The 20548-nt window shown below is 37.8% G+C and overlaps 1 protein-coding gene across 9 annotated transcripts in view; it reads right to left on the reverse strand.

Moving 5' to 3' along the window:
- Nucleotides 1-256: 256 nt before the first annotated feature.
- Nucleotides 257-20548, reverse strand: part of INPP4B (inositol polyphosphate-4-phosphatase type II B) — a 342885-nt gene continuing 322593 nt past the window's right edge. For 7 of the 9 annotated variants that reach the window (XM_052816159.1, XM_052816131.1, XM_052816187.1 and 4 more), the window contains one exon: nt 6461-7830. In XM_052816159.1, coding sequence (XP_052672119.1) covers nt 7656-7830 — 175 coding nt within the window. In that variant the 3' untranslated portion in view covers nt 6461-7655. Of the gene's footprint in view, nt 6419-6460; nt 7831-20548 lie in introns of those variants that run through there. The other 2 variants (XM_052816168.1, XM_052816150.1) reach the window with 2 other exon arrangements.

Genomic DNA, 20548 nt, shown 5'->3' on the forward strand with positions numbered 1-20548 from the left:
ATTCTCAGTGCCAACAATGGACAGCCCACTGCAGACTATGGTTCAGAAACATCAGGTCATACTTCTGCTCAAACATGCCCCACAGTAACTTTGGAAAGGGAATTGGTGAAAACGTATTTCTACTATCATACTACTCTATCATCTCATTACAGTTGTAGGTTTTTTTCTCCTTTTCTCTCTTACATTGTCATGAGAAAAAAGTTGTTCCCAGTTGACACGGAAGATAAAATCCGTAAGCACGCAAAGTGAGACAAAGTATTTTTAAAGACTGTCACTTTTATTAGTAAGATAAAAGAGTCCTACGCTGAATGCTAACAGCTTTTTAACTTATTTCCATAATAACCATTAGTTCCTCGTGCTTTCTAAAGGTTATCAAGAACCTTGCAGGTAATTAACATCTCACAGTAAAACAACTAAACATACTAACATACAAACAGAGAAAGTAAATTATGAAACAATCTTCTAATCATAGTACTAATAATACAGAAGGTGAACCACATTTTATCATATACACCAAAAGAAGGTCTATTTGCTACATTTCAGCCAACCATGAAGAACTTACCTTTCATTGTGATGACAGATCATACAATAAATCTAGTCATCAACAGCAGCTCAAAAAACCAGCACAGAAGCAACCCTTACTTATTTCCCCAGGTCTAGTGTCCAGCATTAAGATGGTGAAGACAAAATACCAGCCAAAGCATGCCACATCACCTTTTTAACAGTCTTCATTATGAAAGATGTTGATTCCACCTCTGTTACACTGAATAACTCTCTACAGATCAATAGTTATGTGAAAGGAGTTTCCTTACGGGTATGCGAATGTTTTGTTTGTTTTTGATTAGAAAATGCAGGACCCACCTGGTTCTGAGATGAAAGTTGTAGTAAGACTAGGAACAATTAATTTATGGCCACTGCAGGCTTTTTACTGTTGTATTAGAGCTTTCCTTAATTACTCGCTCCTAGCAGTGACAAGACCTGTGGGTGGGCTTCCACTGACTCCTTTAGGAGGGAACCCACTCTCAGCATCATGCACAATCTGCCCTCTGGGCAACAACACTGTAATGAAAATGAAAAATGAATAACAAACAAAAAAGTCAGAAACATAAAAAATAAACATCACATTTATTTAAATAAAAATATACACACAGTGTACAATGGACATGGCTTACAGACAGCAATGAAACCAAAATGCTAAATCCTGAAATATAGAAAGAGTTGAATTGCTATAGTTGTGCTTCATTTCTCTGAACACACACACACACACACACACACACACACTGGACTGAAGTCCTGTTAATGTTACTTATACATAGCCCCATGTGCTCCAGAGTGTGAGACAGGAACATTACAAGGAACAGCTACACAAAATGAAAGCAAGTACCAAAGTAATTTGGGATTTTAGAAATTTTAAAGTCAGACCATTCATAAACAAAACAGAAGTGCTGAGAACTTTTAAAGTACTTTGCATGCCTGGAAAGAGTACAGAACACCACTGCCAATAGTTAGAGATCTAAGTAAGAACAGTATGGTCCAAATCTCACCACTCCAAACCCCACAGATCCAGGGTGCTCTATTATCACAGGTTTCTACCATAACTCTTTCTCCCTGACAGCACGCAAACCCCATGCTTTATGTTTCAGCTCTTTGGAATATGGATACGTTGGTTCACAAGTGTCGTCTATTTTATTTATTCTGAAGTATTAAGTTTCCTGTTTATCTGAGCAAATGCAAGTTTTTAATCTTGGATCATGATTATCATGCTGAAATTCATTGTTGTTACATTACTTATTCAGCAGATGCTATGAGAGAAAGAGCAAATAAATGTTTGAGTGCTGCAGAGTGTAAGCTGCATGGTCTGGCAATACAACAGTCGATGTGTTGCGTGACTAAGGAAAAAAAGCATTTGTGTGATTTTTTTTTTTTTTAAACATGCAATTTACAAGGCAATTTTGTGTTTTGAAGAACAGTAAATTATTTTAAAGCACTTTGGTTGTAAACATCTGCTTTTAAGCTGCAAATAAGTGAAAAGCAAGATGCAAATTCATGTCTCATGGCATTGCCTGTACAGCACACTTCTCTACAATAAAAAAAAAGCATAAATATAGATATCAATGGTTTCAAGTTTACAACATAGCCAACTGACACAACATACGTTTAAGACTGTTAACTGATTACATACATTAATTCACGCAAGTAATTTTGCTGCATAGTTTTTAATGCAATTTCTTTCTGTATTACAGAGGTTGACGTTCAGTGCATTTTCTGCTTTTTGTGAGTGGACCACAGGATTTCCTGGAACTTGTATTTAAACTAGAAGGAAAAATAAGCTTATTTTCTGAAGCTCTTAATAGGCATATTATACAGTGGGCTTCAAAATGATATGTTGCACTTCTTTACACCTAAATTACTCATGAAGATTTAGAATACCATTACAATTTATTTCACTGCAAATAAGTGAATTCTCATGAGGACTGATTGATTTAGACACAGAAGGTGTTTGTTAATTTCCTTATTTCATTTACGTAATGCCAAAATTCAGACAGTACAAAAATTAACACTGAAAAGGACTTCATTAAGGCTCTTTCTCAGTTAATACTTTGTTTCAGCTGTCCTCCTACATTATTTGTTCTTTATAACACATACATTGCTAGTATTCCATCAAAATACACAGCTTCACATAGACAAAAAATCAGGTAACGTAATTAAAAGTTTGTTTCCTAATTGCTCCATAAAAGCCAAAGTGTAAACACTAATAAGAACGTATTTTAAATTCCCCAAAAGAAGACTTCAGAAAAAAAGACCTGCCTGCTTAACAATGTCAGGCCTACGCATGTCATGTATTATAACAGTATTACAATCATCTCTGAGAAAAAGTTACTTTAACTTTCCTTTCCTTATTTTTTTAGGCATTTTATACTAGCTCTCTAGTTAGACACTAGTCTGTGGTACAAAAACCCCATATAAGCATGTAATGCACTGTACAAATATTCAAAGCTAGAAGCCCTTATTTCAGGATTCCTTGAGACGGATCCTGATGACCTTATTTCTACAAATAATATCTTCCATGAGTAAGACAGGATTTGGCTTTAGATACCACATATATTTTTGATTGTTCATCTTCTAGCCCTTGAGAACTGCCCTCACCTCAAAGCAGATTATTTTATACCTTGCAAAAGTTTTAAGAGAGCAGATATGGAACATTTTCTGTGACTCTGCCACCAAAATCAGTATGCTTCCCTTAACCCTTTGCAAAACAAATGGTGTAGCTTGCTCATAAAAATTCATTTGCTTAATTTTACTCCTTTGATATTCACAGTGAACTACAAGGATACGTGCAAGACCTCAGGGATGATTTAACTCCTCTGTTAGGCATTCAAACAATGCACTGCGCTTGAGGCAGCTTCTATAAAGAGTAAACGTACTCCAAGTAACCAACTATCAACCTGCAGCAACCCCCCCTTTGTTTCTTCATAAAGGGCAAACCAGAAAAAGCACTAGTTCTGAATCCCTGCTTAGCTGACAACTCAGCTGTGATGACACAGCCTTTGCCTACATGGACTGCAGTAGCGCACAGCAGGCAATGACCAACCAAGGATACATTTGAGCCTGTTCCAGTACTGAAGCAACACTGTTCTTCTAGGAGACTTGGAACCACATCAGTGGGTTTTACGAGAGTCTCGTGGCCTACAAAAAGATGTTCCAATCAAAAAACTGGCTTGAAAAAGTTCACCCTTATTCAGCACAAAACCCAGCCTACTCTTCTGGAATGGCCCAAGCCCAGTGAAGTTTCACTGCAGCTCACTGATGTGGGTTTTGGGTTTTTTTCTTACTTACCTTTAACAAATAACAGATTATTTAATTTCAGAAGAACATGCTGGGAGTGGCTGTTAAAACAAAAAGGACAGTAATCCAATGCCTTTCCTTTCCCCTCCACAAACGTGGCATGTGGAAAACATCTTCAATAAAAAAGTAACATGATAAAGACAATGGCAATTTAGAACCCAAGTGGGATTAAAATGCTGAGACAAGATCTTGAAAGACTATTTTTCTGATAAGAAAATCTATAGGATTTCATATTTTGAACTTGACTGAATACCCATGGGACTAATAAAGAACTATAGGAACCTATAGTATCCACCAGTGAATACCATCCCCACATAGACTTTTACAGATTGTTTCAGAATTGCTGTAGGAAGACCAGCATTCTCTATTGTACATCTGTGGGATTATTTCAGAGGTGCATGAGGAATTTATCATTATTTCTAAACTGTACGTGTGGGGGTTTTTAAGCTAATAATAAACATGGCAGATAGCGAGGGCTAGTGCGGCAGTCTGAACAGAACAAAACATTACTTTGCTAGGAAGATTTATGTTCCATAAATCCACAAAAAAGTTGTGTACAGATCAACTATGCTATAGTTAAAGACCCAAACACAAATTTATCCACATGTCCACCCACCCAATAAGTAGTGCCCACTTCTATTGGTACACGACAGGAAAAAAATCATCTGCCTGAGGTTATCCATGATGCAATGCCAACTCTTCTGACATCTACTGTTGCAGTAATACATTCCAGAAGAACAAAGAAGTCATTCATAATAACACACTAGATAATAGAAATAAACAACAAATGCACCAAAACACGACTTAAATGACCTCCTTTGCTTTGAAAACAAGTTCCCATTGGTTAGGTAAATATATTTTACAGGTGAATTCCTAGCTTCACTGAAGTCCATGAATATTGGAACAAGGATCTCTTGCTGATGTTCTCCTACAAGCCCCAAAGCCTGATCTTGCAAATACACAAGATGGATTTAATTTTATTCACGATAGATAATTTCCATGTAATCATCCAATTAGAGTTTGCAGAATCAGGCTCTTAAATATGTATTTTTACTAGTACAGTTACAGATTTATACCCAATAATGGGCATTATTGGATTAAAAAGAACAAATTGTAACTCACAGTGCATCAAGATTTCTTTGACTTCCATAGGAGCAAGCAAACATTAATTCTTTATCCATGGCAATTACAATTTCCTACATATGCTCAAATTCCCAGTGCAGTTTCATTAGGATAAAATTCTCACACTTCTGCTCTAGATATTTTTTTCTCAAAATGAATGCATTACATAAAGGTCAGTAACCAGTGAATACTTGGGGTTTTTTAATTGTATTTCTCTCTGAGAGGCAGAAGGAGGCAATAAATAGATACAATTAGAAAACACAAATGTTCTTTGCAAGATAAATTTCAGGACTAACACAAGCTGGCAGAAGCATTAACATTCATTTTTAAAGTTGATAGTTCTTCATCCTAAAGTGTCTACATGCAGCGTTACAAATTTGATATAAATCAGCTGCAGTGGCTAACCAGTCCTAATACAGCAGGTTACTCATAATTATAACATTTGTCTTAGGCTCTGTAAAAACATACATGTTTTTATAGCCTGAAGATACAGTAACTCCTGTATATACAACTCATTTCCCCTACCACTAAAGAAAATTTAATTTTAAGGGTTTACAGTAAATGGGAACATGACAGGTCAAATTCAGATCACCTTACTTGAAGAATGAATCCCCCTGATTTCAACACGATTTATGTGAAAGTGAAATAAGTGGTATTTGGCTGTGGTACAGAAAGCCAAGAATGATACATCCAAATGAACTGCAAGGAATCAGAATGGAATTACTGAAATTACAGGCTGTAATTACTAAAAACATATTATGAAGTTACCATGCTTATGTAAAGAAGCTAAATGTAATTATCAAAATTATATTAGCCCAGGTATTAACATTAGCATCTTTCATAAACACTTCTGTAAAGGATTTAATCATTAGTGATCAAGACCTCGGTGCTATGCTCGTTCCAGAAAACACTATTTCCAGCAGTAAAAGACCCCTTAAATCAAATCTTAGGTTTTGGTTCAGAGTCAGAATGCCACCTTCCAGATTGCTAACCTCAGTTCCTATAGCAAATGACATCTCCCTTTTTAATCTTCAATCAAGCGACCCAAAAAACTAATTCCAGCTGACTTATGAGTCATACTAAGCTTTAGCTTCACAAAGAAAAGTTGAATATATTTGGTTTTGAGAATATTCAGTCCATTGCTTTTTCATGATATTTTATTTCATAACTGCTAACTGGAGTCATTTTAATGTAAAATGATAAAACCTGATAAAAATAACACCTCAACTGGTTACACATTCCCAATATAAAAAACAGCAATTTTTTTATATTCACTAATTAGCGTGATGTATGTTCCTGATTACACTTTTGTTAAACTTAGGTGTCAGCTTTTCCATATGTCCCTTCTGGAGGTCTGTAGTACTTTGGGAAAGCCATCAGCTGTATCATGTTGAATGCATACTTTCTGCATTTGACATTCTTCAGTACATTCTCTATGCGGCATCCTTCTCTAGTGAAAGGGGGAAAAAGTACAACTTCATGAAACACAGAATAAATAAATATGTTTTATTTGTTCATTGCAGAGTTTCAGCAACAGTTGAAGTAAAAATAACAAAGATTCAATTCTACATTTTTGTTTTCCACAAGTGATGATACATCTTACAAGATTAAATCCAAGGCCAGGCCCAGTACAGTTATTGCCCTCAGAAATAGGTGATAAGATTTCCTCCCCCCCCCAATGTATTTGCCCTTGAGGTTTAAAGTTTAGTAAAAAAAATTTAAACACTTTAATGATACATTTTGTTCTAATTCCAGAAATATATTTGCCTTTTAAACCTTCTCATAATTTTTCAAATTGTTTGCTATATACGTGAGAGTACACGTTGCCCTAAAAATGCGTATTACAGGAATAAGGCATTTTATTAAGTCTGGCCCTAGAGATTTGTGAAGGAAGTTTCATCTCTGCTTCATTTCTCATATGTTCGGCTTTGCAATGAAAAAAAAGAGAGAATGGCTTTTCAAACAGCCCGATCCAACTCTCTGCTTTATAAAGGAAGGATGTTTGTTCACATACAGTACAAAAGTCACAAGTGCCAAAGTGGTGCATCAAGACATATACAGGACTTTGTTAAAAAGAATATAAAAGTGTCTTGAAAGCAAAAGCAACTAAAGCAACAATTACAAACAGGTTAATTTCATTACAAAACAGAACTTACTCTATTCCATTCAGTTACTTGACAGAAAAGGGTTAGTTGTAGCAAAGTAATAACCATTTGTTAAACAAAAAAAAGATCCCATCAGCTAGTAACAATGAAAATACCACAATGAAAGTTAAGTCTCACAAACCACCGCCCTGTGATATTTGTCTAGGGGTTAGTTTGTGTTGTGCAAATTCATTTTTAATTTTTTTTTTTTTTTTCAGACTAATTACTCTGGGAAGAGGGGTTCAAGCATTCAGGATTCCACATCTTCTTGTTTACAGTGACAGCATTTTAAGTGGGCTTTCTTTGAGCTAATTACAGTGGGAAAGCTTTACCATGAACAGAAAGAGCAAATCAATTCACTCAATGCATAGTATACTTCTTAGAGTTCAGAAAAAAAATAACAAAAACATAGTACATTTCAGACATTTGTATCTTAAAGATGAATCCTTGGGGTCTGAGATTGTAGAAATATTACAGCATAATTCCTTTTTTCTAAAGTTAATTTGTTGCTGTTTGTAGAAAAGAAAGGAACACAAGTGAAGTTTATTGATATTTGGCTAATAGCAAAGCAAGACTTAAAATAAGCCACACAACCAGCAAGTGTGAGCTGACAAGCAGCAAGGCGACAGGATAGAAGTGTCGAGAAGTTGGCTTGTTATCAGTTAGACAGCCTGTTTCGGGATCATCCGATTCATTCAGTGCTCCCTGGGTTTGTCTGCTGTTAAACAGGGGAAGTTAGGAACAAATAGAACAGCATTTAAACAGCAAAGAAAGCCAACAGGTAGGTATTTTGACAAAGTGAAACTATATAGCCATTTCGATGAAATAGATTTATGCTAAGTACTTCCAATATATTTATTGTGTTCTACAGCTGACATGGGAAGCACAACGACTAGGTGGCTAATATGTTGTTAAGCCTGCTAGGTGCCTCGGAGTAGTATTCAGAAGTTAACATTAAATAACTTATGAGATGAACTATACTATCACTAAAATGAACACACACACCGAACGGAAATGAAATAAGGAAGTTAAAAAAAAAAAACTTAAGGAAGCAAAGAAAAAAGATCACGAATATGTCACAATGCAACACTGACAAAATAGTGTCTCCATGGTGTTTGCAGGCCTTTCAGTCCTGCCTCACTATGTATCAGGAAATATATAGGCAGAAATAGAAAGGGCACGTGCTCTTTTTTGAAAGAATTAACAACTATTCTATAATAGTTTTAAACGATGGTAAACTGACTTCTTCAAAAATTCATTAAGTGCTGGTGACTCAGTTTTGAAGTCAACAGCAGTTCTTTTTATTTAAAGCCTCACACCTACATTCCTGTAAGAAAATTACCTGTACCTTGTTCAGTCAACTCAGCTAGGAACTAATCTGCTTACAGTGAAGTTCTACTGAATCACCGCAAGTTGCACGGTCACTTTCCTACCAGAGCAGCAGGGATACTTTCAAGTCACTGCCAATCTTTTCCATTGTAGTCTTGGTAGCTTCTCTACAAGTAGAATTATGCATACTTCAACTATACCTCTTCAATCCTTCTGAACTTAACTTTATTTGCATACACTCAGGAGTCCTGCTTATGGACTTCCTTTGGGCAGTAAGGACTGCTAAGATTTTTATTTTTCTATTTACTATGAATATTCTGGGATTAAAAGATAACTCGCCATTTTTCTCTGTGGACTTAAGAATATCCAAATATATCAGATTACAACACAGTGCTTTTTCAGCAGCACATGTCCCAAGTATGCTGTTTTTTCAAAAAAGAAAAAGCTGGCAGACCATAAAGAGGCTGTAGGACAGTAAAAGTAGTATTACACAACCCCAGGTAAAATGAGAAGGGTACATCAAAGACAGCAGCAGTCACTTCATCTTACAGAAAGGCTGCCTTTCTGACTAATGTGTTAAAAGGCAATGTTGAGTTTCTTGAGCTTGTATAGCAAGAGAGGTGCAAGAACTTCATTTACAGGTGGGATCCTAGGAAAGGGGCTGATCAAAACCATTCCTTGCACAACTTACCTTTTAAAGAGGCCTTCCATCATAAGTTCTTAATTTCTTTCTTTGCTTTGAACGTTCAATCTGTACGTTACACTAATAAAGAGGACAACCCATACTACCTTAAATAGCAAAATAAAAGATAAAAAATAAAATCCCTAATATTTGAATCTAGGTGAAAGCAATTACTGGTGCCAGTGTGTCTGCTGCTTTTGGTCTACAGTTTTCAAGTGTCTGTGAATAGAACCTGGACAGAACTCAAACAGTATTTTAGATGAAATCGTCTCAGAAACTGTCAAGGAATGAAGCTAACTGTATGTTATGCTGACTTTGTCAACACTGTGGCTTGCACTGAAATAAATAATTCTGTGTTCTGTATCAGACCACTCTGGTTAACGCCTTTGTCCTAGCGCCCACCCCCAGAACTTCCTTCCTCTTCTGCTCACAGTGATAACGTTACCATTTGTGATCAGTTGTGAGGACTAACTGTATTGCTCTCTTAATTTTCTCCTTTATCATGTATTTCTACATACTTTTAAAAACATGCCGCTTGCTGTTTTTCCTTTTCCTATCTTAATCTCTACAGGATCTACAGGATCCCACAAGTCTACCTCTTTGACCCTTTGCACTGACCCCTCACTCCTTTTCTGCTCCTTGAGGTGAGCCTGCTGGTTTCAGCTTACCCCTATTATGCCCAAAATTGAGAGCTCTAGCTCAACCCTCATAGTCCCATCTATTCCCTCCCAGTCACAGAGCCCAGGTGCTTTTGGACTGTCCCTCTGGGTGTCTTCCATCACAGACTTCACATGCGTGAAAATGGAAGGGAAGATATAGAGACCAAACTCTTTTTTCCCTGAAAAGATCCATCTAGGCAGCAAGAAAGTTCAGTGTTCAGTAAGTTGGCACAGCCACTGCATTAGCCACTGTTAGGAACTTCATTCTGGAGAGCCTTATCTTTGCATGCCAATAGTTTATTCTAAGCAGGCCGAGTTACACGCTTGCAGGTTGTCCCTACGGGGATGAACCCTCCTACTTCTGTGGTGTGCCTTGTTCTGTTTTGCTCCATATCTCATTGACAGCGAGTGTGACTGTCTTATCTATGATGCTACAAGTCCCATTAGCATCAGTGAGATTTATGCAGATTTATCTGTATTTCCATCATTACAAGCCATTTGTTCTATTATTTTTTTTCAATAGAAAAGCCTACAGTACATTTGTTCTTTGATATGCTGAAAAGAATGATCAGTGCCTTTCAACATAAAAAGTCCTATCTTCCCCCAGGAAAACCACAGTGAACAGCTGATGCACAGGGACTTATGTTCCACAAATTAGTCACATCATTCTATGCATGATTCAGTAAGACATCCTCAAAACAGAGCAAGAGGATCCAACTCCATTATTAGCTACCTAAGAACAGGCTGAGTGGAATACCTAAACATGCTTTTAATTTAAGAGGAATATTTGATCACGGTCAGATGCCTTGCTAAGCTCTGCTAATACTTTTCAATGCACTGCAGTGACAATGTCTTCTAACACATCTTAAAGTGTTCTCCGCAGTGACTAATGTATCTAGTTAAACAAAGCGAGGCCTTACACCCAGCTGTCAGCAGCATGACAGCACTGCTTCCCCTGGCTCATCAAAACCTGTAGAAGCTTTACTGCAAACAGCATGAATCCAGCTGGTGCCATGTCAGCTGGATTTATTTGGCTTCTGACTGACACTCAGCACAACCAGAACAGAGTGATATCTGACCCTATTATGGTGTGAAGGTATAGCCATAGTTTTGGATGTTCTCTCCATCACAAACCATACTCTAACAGCTCTGAACTCACACTGAAGGGAAAGAAGACAACTCTCAAAATACCCAGCAAGTTTTTATTTCACACACACAATTTTAAAATGAATAGTGAAAGCTTCTAAATCCATAACGTCTGGGTCACGAACACCTCTCTAACCTATAAAACTATTTTTATTCATTTACTTTCAAATTGTTCATTTGAGGCTTCCGACATAGCACAAATACATCATAACAGCCAAGGGTGCTGTAAGTTTAACGATGATATAATCATTTCAGTCTGTCTTCTATCTCACTTGGTGTTTTATCATCTTAAACTCCTATTGGGATAATGCTGCATGCCTATCAAATGAGACAAAGGCAGAACAGCAGGTATTTTCTGTTGTTTTTAAATTCAGAGGATAAATTGTTTGAACCTCTAAGCAGTGGAGCAGAGACAATGAAAATGGTGTGAGGAAAAAAGAAGCCTCTCAAGAGTCCTTATAAAGTCAGGCCCACATATGAGGGCACACTTTGGCTTTTGATTATCAGTCACACTGACATCCCTGTGCAAGGTTTTTGGAGGAGACACATTTTAACACTTTGGGATATATGCTTCTCTTGTTAGAACTTTTCCAGCTCCAGCTATTAATGATACTGGAAATGCTAAATTGTCCTAAAGCAGTGCTTCAGGTAGAATAGATAGGCAGCTTTCTATCAACCCAAGGATCCCGCATGCTAGCAGTGACTTCAGTCTGAATTCATGTCTGACAGCATGCGTACTTTGGGGGAATTTTCCTCTTTTGCAGACAGACTCAAGCAAGCAGTTTCTGGGCCTGCTGGGTTTTTCTTGTCAAACTCCAGTGCTGACACAGAAAAATGGCAAAAATGAGATGCTTCTCTTTAATCCCATCCAACAACAGCAGCACAGACGTTTCTTCAAATAGAAGGGATTGCTAACAGTTCTCGATCTTACACAATTTTGCTTACTTACCTGCTCTTTTTATTTAAGACTATCACAATCCAGAACTTTTAAGAAGCAGCTTCTCTAAAGAGTGTTTTCAGCCCTCTCAAAGATTTATAACAGAATACTGTCTGCTTGCCTTAAAAAAAAAAAAAAAAGTTTGTGAAGTGAAAGCAGCTTAATTTCTCCATTATACATGTTACTGTGATTCACTGAAATGCTTCAGAGAAAAATCAACTGTTTCAACATGCAGCACTACAGTTCTAGAAGGCAGCCTTAACTTTTTCAAAGGGGAAGGATGGGATCCTTGTGAACATCTCCTGGCCATGATGAAGATGCTGCACTACAACATCTAGAAGAACAAAACGTGATACAGAAGGAAATAAATAGAACTCAGCCTAGGTCTGGAGGATTACTGAATCAGAGCAGAACTCAGATAAAGTATACAAAGGAATACTAGGCAACAACCCTTTATGTTAAAAGATAAAGTTCATACAATGAAACGTCCAACAATTTGTAAAAAATGTCTGTGTTGTTTCAAAATGGAAGATATAGGAAGGGAACCATCAGAGACATTTTCTGTATCAATGATCTTTACAATAATTATTTGTCTGATGCATATTGCTGTCAACTGACAAATTTCTCCTCAAATCTAGATGGTATTAAATAAAGTAAAAGATGCTAGAAATCAATTTTTGCTGCCTATGTGATCCTATAATCTCTACTCTGGTTCAAAACAAACAACTGGCATGACTGAAATTGATGAGTAGTCTCAGATCTAAGAGTACTGATGAATTCAGTCAGTGATTTGGAGACAGCTGCTATTTAAACATACACCAACAATACAAACAATCTAATATGTTTATCAAATTGTCACACTACCCCCCCCCCCCCCATTTTGTTTTACCTTTTGTACTGCAACTTTTTTTCCCTATTCTTTTTGCTTTTGCCAGCATCCTCTATTTCCCTTCTCCTTTCTTCTCTCCCTTGTTTGGTTATAACACATCACTTTTCTAATGCCATTATTAAGTAAAAAGGAGAGCACATCATATAACATGAGGCTTGTCCACTGAGTTTGACCAAGCAGCAGATTCATGACATAGTCATGACAAGACACCTGGATCTTGAAAAGCAGTTAATATACAGTAATTCAGTTTTTTGCCCTCAAAACTACAGCATTGTTACTATGGGTTCTCGGTCTGTCCAGAGAAAAAGATTCCATTTTGAGGAGCTGGCCAGGAATAGCAGGGTGCTGGAGGCTCAGCTATGGTCAACAGTATGGATCTTAAACACCATTATGGACAGGCCATAATGGTTCAGTAAAGAGCACCAGATTAATCAACACACTGTCTTGCAGTAGTCTTCCTTAATAAGAGGGAAGGAGACATTTGGTTTCTCTGCACACAACCACATCCTGGAAACCCTATTGTTTTGTGGGATCACATTGACAGACACGGATTCTTTGGAAGGAATAGTGAAGGCAAAATTCAATTTACACAGTTGCTCTCTTTCCCTCTGCTGTGTACGTGTTCTCATTAAAGTCAACCTAATTATATATGTCCAAATGTCCCACCAAGTTTTATCAGCTTAGCTGTTTTTTAATTTTCTGGGGCAAGTGAAAGAGAGGCACACCCCATACCTGCAGGCAATAAACCAGCACAACTCACTCCTGCTTTGCACTATGGAAACATCTCCCTGCAATCCTGCTCTGCAGCACCCTTCATGAAAGACGTGGAGTCTTACAGATTGAACCAGGTATTCACAATTTATTATCTGATCGTATGTCCTCTCTAGATTAAGAGGAAGATATTAAGTTAATTCTGAGATAGAATTTAGGAAAATATCCATACTTTAAAAAAAAAAAAAAAAGCACAAAAGCACATGCTTATCTGTTGTTTACTAGTGTGCAATGATAAAACATCAGAACACCATTTGTTTGTTCACGTGATTACAGTTTAACAACAACAAAATTAGTTCCCAAGTTAGGTATTTTGTTATTTACCAAAATTAGAGAATATATCTAGAGCTCAATTATTGTTTGGCATATAATAAATTTCCTGAAATACAGTACAGGTTAACTGAGACCTATTCATGACATCAGACTGTACCTGACAGTTTCAGCCCAAGAAGGCAGAAGGTCTAAGAGAAATATTTTGACTTCTTGTTTATGAATGCAATTTTTGTCTCAATATGGGCCTACATTAGAGAAAGTCAAAGAGAAAATGCTGAAATATTAAATGCTAGGGTAAACACTTTTAGCTTGTTTATGCAGCATTTCAAACGGATCTGAAAAACAGAAAGATTTCCAGTTTGGTTCATTCCGTCCCAACATTGGGTCGCCAAAAAGCAAAACCCCTACTGTTTGTCCTTGTTTACTTTTAGCATACCATTAACTCTGAAGAATAGACGAAAGGGCAGCTTCAAGCTTTATATCTAATATGCACAAAACGTATGCTATTTGGTAATATACATCTCCATTAGAGTTAATCCCAGCACTTCAGAAATCTCTGCTGATTGCAAAAGAATGAGTATTTTCCTTTGTGACTGAGACAGAACACCCGCAAGAATGTTTTTTCCCCCAACATTTAAGAGAAACTACGTGGTAAAATAGTAACACTGACAAAATTCATACAGTGAAAATATAAAAAAAAATAAACAAAACATTCCCGTTAGAATCACAACCATTTTCCTCACTGTTGCATTTAAGACACCTACATTAGCAGTTTAAGCGCACCCTCAGCAGTTCCCCACCGCTGCAGCTGAACAGCAAAACCAAGTTCATGTTATGTGCCTATGGCCCCTCATCTGCCAAAAGAGATTGCAGACCAGAGGCCGCCATGTGGGAACAGTCCCTTGGTTGTGCCAACTCCCAAACTGCCCAGGAACCACCTAGGAGAGTGCTAAAATCAGCCAAAATTGTGCCAGGAAACTTTTAATAATTTCACTGTATAAAATCCCTGAGATCATGTCCCAGAAACATTCCCCAGTGGTTTCTAATTTACAAGTATGGGCAGAGGCTTCAAGTCCTGCAAAGTCATTCTGGTAACTGTGTGAGAGATTAGCTTCAGAACTGAAAAGTGATGGGTTTGCAGGAGAGATTCTTCTTTACCTGTCAAGACAGCCGAGTGGTTTTTGAAACATGATTTTCACCTCTATTATACTCCAGGCAAAGGATTTGCTATTTCATTCTGCTATTTACCAATACTGCTGTGCAGTATTACACATCAATTCTACAAAGGTTTCTCTTTTTATCAAAAAAGTAGGATTCTAATAATCTTCCCGGACACTCTTCTATAAAGTATTAGGATTACATATATGGGAAATTCTCAGGACAAAATTGCAAAATCTTTCCTGACAAACTTCTCTTGCAAAGTTTGAAATTCAACCCAACGTGCAACCAATATTAAAGTAAATGTGATCTATGTATTCATGCAGGAAAAAAACCAAACAAAAACCCACAGCCAACCCATAAGTCAAATCGCAGGTTTCTTAGTGATCTGAGCATGTGTGAAATGATGACAACTGCATCCTTCAGGTAAATTCTGAACATACAAGACATTTCCCTTCCATAAGGTTATGGCACTAGTATAATTGGCTCATGAGTCACACTTATTTCCAGTCTGTTTCTGTCATAGCAAGGGATTTTTACCGAGAATGTGATTATACATTTAGCTCACATAGCACAGTGAAACATAAACGCATGATAAATTCTCTCTTTCATATGTCTAATCAGGTTTTAAATACTCTCTGTTGACCATGAAAAATCTTCATGAATCATCCCTTTTCTTTTGGCAAAGATTTTTTTTAGCCTTTTTTTCCCCATGGTGAGGACAAGTGGCAAAGCTGATTTAAGAGGCAGAAAAGGCTTGCTGTACAGCTAAACAGTCATGCATGAAGAATGATGCTTAAAATCTCACATTAATTTCTAGATGTTCAAATCTATGGGTAGGATGACAAAATTAAGGTCAGAGAGAACTGTTGGTGTAAACAGAGGATCACTTAATCTATGTTGTATTTGTAATTCAGGTCATTTTAAGTGAGGAGGGTGTTGAAAAGCAGTAAGTATAAATTTGAATATTGTAACTTAGCCTTTTATACCTGCAACTTCAGTTTGAGATATACAAAAGGAGGAACGTGACTGCTTCTGATTAATGACACCAATTCACATAATCCCTTCATGGGATTAACCAATGTGTGAGTCATAAAATAAATCATAGAATCATAGAATCATTTCGGTTGGAAAAGACCTTCAAGATCATCGAGTCCAACCATTAACCATGCCCCCTAAACCATGCCCTGGAGTACCCTATCCACTCGCTTTTTGAATACCTCGAGGGATGGTGAATCAACCACTTCCCTGGGCAGCCCATTCCAATGTTTGACAACCCTCTCAGTAAAAAAATTTTTCCTAATATCTAACCTAAATCTCCCTTGCCTCAATTTGAGGCCATTTCCTCTTGTCCTATCTCCAGACACCTGACAGAAGAGACCAACACCCTCCTCACTACAACCCCCTTTCAGGTAGTTGTAGAGAGCGATAAGGTCTCCCCTCAGCCTCCTCTTTTCCAGACTGAACAACCCCAGACCCCTCAGCCGCTCCTCATAAGACTTGTGCTCCAGGCCCCTCACCAACTCGGTTGCCCTTCTCTGGACACGCTCCAGCACCTCAATGTCTTTCCTGTATTGAGGGGCCCAAAACTGAACACAGCACTCGAGGTGCGGCCTCACCAGTGCCGAGTACAGGGGAACAACCACCTCCCTGCTCCTGCTGGCCACACTGTTCCTGATACAGGCCAGGATGCCATTGGCCTTCTTGGCCACCTGGGCACACTGCTGGCTCATATTCAGCCGGCTGTCAACCAGCACGCCCAGGTCTTTCTCTGCCGGGCAGCTTTCCAGCTACTCTTCCCCAAGCCTGTAGCGCTGCATGGGGTTGCCGTGACCGAAGTGCAGGACCCGGCACTTGGCCGTGTTAAACTTCATACAATTGGCCTCAGCCCATCGATCCAGCCGATCACAGGAAAGATCTGAAAACTATTCTTCCATTTCAAGTAAATAATGCCAGTTCATTAATTACTTTCAACCTATATACTGATACTGTTTTTTTTAAAACAAATTAACAGTTTGAGTTCTGATCTGTTCTGATCCCAGCCGCTCTTTGAGCACTAGTACCACACACAGTAGGTGGGTGTATTTATGCAAGGGGAGTTAGTGCACATGTAGATTTCCCGACCATGAAAAATGCACCAAAAGCTGGTTTTAGCTGGTGCACAAGTGCTGGTACCATGAGTACTAAATGCAGCAAAGAAAGCTAGGTAGGTGGTTAACCAAAATGACCTACCCAAAAATGCAGAGGCTGGGGTGCAGATAGTAGCAATTTGGAGATTGCACCCCAACAGTCCTATTCTCTTTTCTTGAGCAGGTTGATTTTAGTCATAACTAAGAGTTTTAAAAAATGCAAGCAACATCCTACTTGAACCTCAAATGCACTAAGTTTTCCACCCACTTCCTTCAGAGCAAATGACAGGGCTGAGCTGAACAGTTGGACTCAATGATCTTAAAGGTCTTTTCCAACCTAAATGATTCTATGATTCTATGATTAAATTCTCATGAAGTGCCTTGAAAGCATTTGTTGTCCTTTCTGGTAATAGGTAATACATAGAGAGTTTGAAGAACAAACCCTTTCTATGGGAAATTAAGAGAATGGATGTGACTGTTGTCTCTTGTTTTGTTTTAGCATCTATTTAGAAGACAGCCAAAGTTTTTTTGGAGCCTGTTCTCAGAAGGAAATACTTTTCTTCCCAAGTACCAAGGAGGAGGATTGAAGCTGAAATCTTTTAAACAATGTATTTGTATATTTTACAAGCTTTTTCTCTTTGATGTCACTGCTCAGGTTTGTAAGGAAATTATGTCAAATGCTGCTGCGGGTTTCTCAGTAAGTTTCAGACATAGTCTTCCAGCTCCCTTCATCATATCTCAAAAAGTGAATATTAGCATAGACCATCATTTTTTAAGCAAAAATGGCACTGCACCGATGGGGAGAATGAAGAAATGGAAACCCATACAGTTTTGCTCCTACAATTTCCAGAAAAAATGATCTTTTGAAGATTTGAAATAACTGTAGACTAAAGATTCGATAAGCAGGGTATTTACCTCCTGCATCCCTAAGCCTTTGCTAGCAGCAAGGAGTAAACAAACAAATTACAATACAAGGGCAAATATCTTCCTCTCTATAATAATGCTACATTCTCCTTACTGTTACAAAGAAATGAAGGACATGGTTTGGTTCAGTGCAGTCACAGTAATTCACAGTTTGCCAAAGATCAAAGATGCAGCTCTCAGGATATGCTCTATGAACTACGTACAGGACTCCCTGAACCGAAAAAGAAGAGTTCACTACACTGGCAGTATCACTTAATGATGAGGTAAGTCACTGACAGGTGGAAAAAAATGCCAATGTACTTCTTGACCTGGATTAAACTATCAGATACATACTATTTTTTTTAATTTTTTTTTTTTTTTTCCTGTATTGCAGACTGTACTCTGTCAAACACACAGCCAGTAGTAAGGAAACATTCTCACCAGAGTTATCACTACAACGTCTTGGGAACTGCAGCTTGCAAAAAGCTACAGAAATCCACCAATTCCTGCAACTTTGGAGTCTCTGGGATAGAGATATTTTAAGAAGGAACGACCCCAAGCACATCTGCAGCAAGCTGCATGTGGAAGTGCAAAACAGTACAGCAGTGGGGCTTTCCACTAATGGTGGTAATTGCCATCACTTACAAGTAAGCAGAACGTACAACTATTTTAAAACATGCTTACAACTAGGGAAAAGAGGGTGTTTTGCTATGAAAATTCCAAAACATGTAACATGAAATTGGAAACATTTTGTGGAAGATTTTGTGGAAAACTTATCCACCTACAATCTATTATTATTTTCTTCTGAAGAAGCAGCAAGCCAGTAGCAATGTTTGAGTATTTCCTTCCTTTCTTCCCCAGGATGGGACACAGAAGGTAGCAGGAGGGTATAAATCTTCCCTCACTGAGACAGTGGAGAGTTATCTCTGTCTACAGTGTGTTTTTCTACTGTTATGTACACTGGTTATTTTGCATGCTGAAAGGAAAACAGTTTAAGAAACATTTCAGTAAGACATCATCTCATGGTGCTCCCACTTTAGATAAACACTGCACCAATTTTCCAGAAAAAAACCTGTCTTTTGAAATAACTTTAGTGTCCCTGGAACACGACGCTGAATGAGATTGTGCTGGGGGCAATTTCAGCACCTCCTATTTTACACTCTCTTTATAAGAATGCAGTTCTCAACCCAGTCAAATCTGAGAGACATTAATCCTGGTATTGCTTACGTTTCTGGTCATGTTTTCCTTTAAACACCAAGGAAAACAGTAACACTTATTCACATGCTTAAACTGTTTGGCTTGAGTAACTGTGAGCCAGAGGCCAGGTGGTCAAACAGAAAAATCTGCAGTGCTGCCAAAAAGCACATAGGTTGTTAATTAGAAACACTTCATCCTCCCCAAAATGCCCATTACGATGGCAGGCCTTAAGGAATTCTGCTTCCCTTTTAATTTCTAATAAGCGCTAATGCCCTTCAATTATCTTGTAACATATCCCACATTAACCTCACCGGGAATGATACTGCCTTTCTGCTGGGTGAGATGTGTCAGCATTCACAGTCCTCTCTAGCACTTGCTCATGGCCAATGAACTATGAAAAAAATGCAGCCACCTACTCTAGCCTGAGCGGGCTGCTACTCTCCTTGTCTTTTGGTTAAGACTGCATTTCTGTGGCTGTTGGACAGCACTTACAGGCTTCCAGTAACTAAACAATTTCCCTTTTTAGCGTACATTTACCACACTGGTAAGAACACAGCAAAGACCATGGCTTTTAAAGGGCTTAAATTATCCTCTGCCATGAACACAAATATATATCAGGACAGATATGCAATGTTCTTTTTTAAAAGATCTCAACCATTCTCATAGTTTTACTCTGAATTAACCTTTACTAAAAACTAAATCGGGTTCACATCATCTCACCGGAGCCCAGCCTACACATGAAAAGGATGCTGGAATCATGCTTGTCTCATTTTATTAGTATTTAATTCTGTGTTAGTTAAAAGTAAATTCTGTAATGTGCTATTAATGCGCTGCTACTGACAGCTTAAATAAAATCAATACAACAAAAAAGCTGCAATTAAACAGCAAAAGTAATTTTTAAACATTATCACTGCCAAGCTACAGGCGTCTCGTTATATCTCATTAATATACACAGGGGGCAGAGTTGGCTTGTGCACTGTTTACGTACCACTAGGTTCATAATATCCTTTCTATTCTCTTACACCTTTTTTAAGCAAACAAGTAGCAGAAATGCTCTAGACTATTTTTGTTCACTTTTGCTCTTTGCATGAATACTTAATGATGCAGGTAGGAGATTCAAACAAAGCTAAAGGCATGTGAGTGCAGGCCAGCAATTGCACTTGTCAGACAAGTATGTACATAAATGCAGAGAGAATATTTTAGTGCATGAAATAATAAATGACGTTTTCCCAAGTACGGTACATAGTAATGAAATACATGCAGAACACTGTAGAAATTTAAAACATGATAATCCATCCTAAGCTGGAATTACTCACAGCTAATGGAAATTCCAGTGGAAAAATGACAGTTTTACATTGGCCCA

Source organism: Harpia harpyja, chromosome 2 (genome assembly GCF_026419915.1).
Source record: "Harpia harpyja isolate bHarHar1 chromosome 2, bHarHar1 primary haplotype, whole genome shotgun sequence".
In the NCBI taxonomy this organism is placed as follows: Eukaryota; Metazoa; Chordata; class Aves; order Accipitriformes; family Accipitridae; genus Harpia; species Harpia harpyja.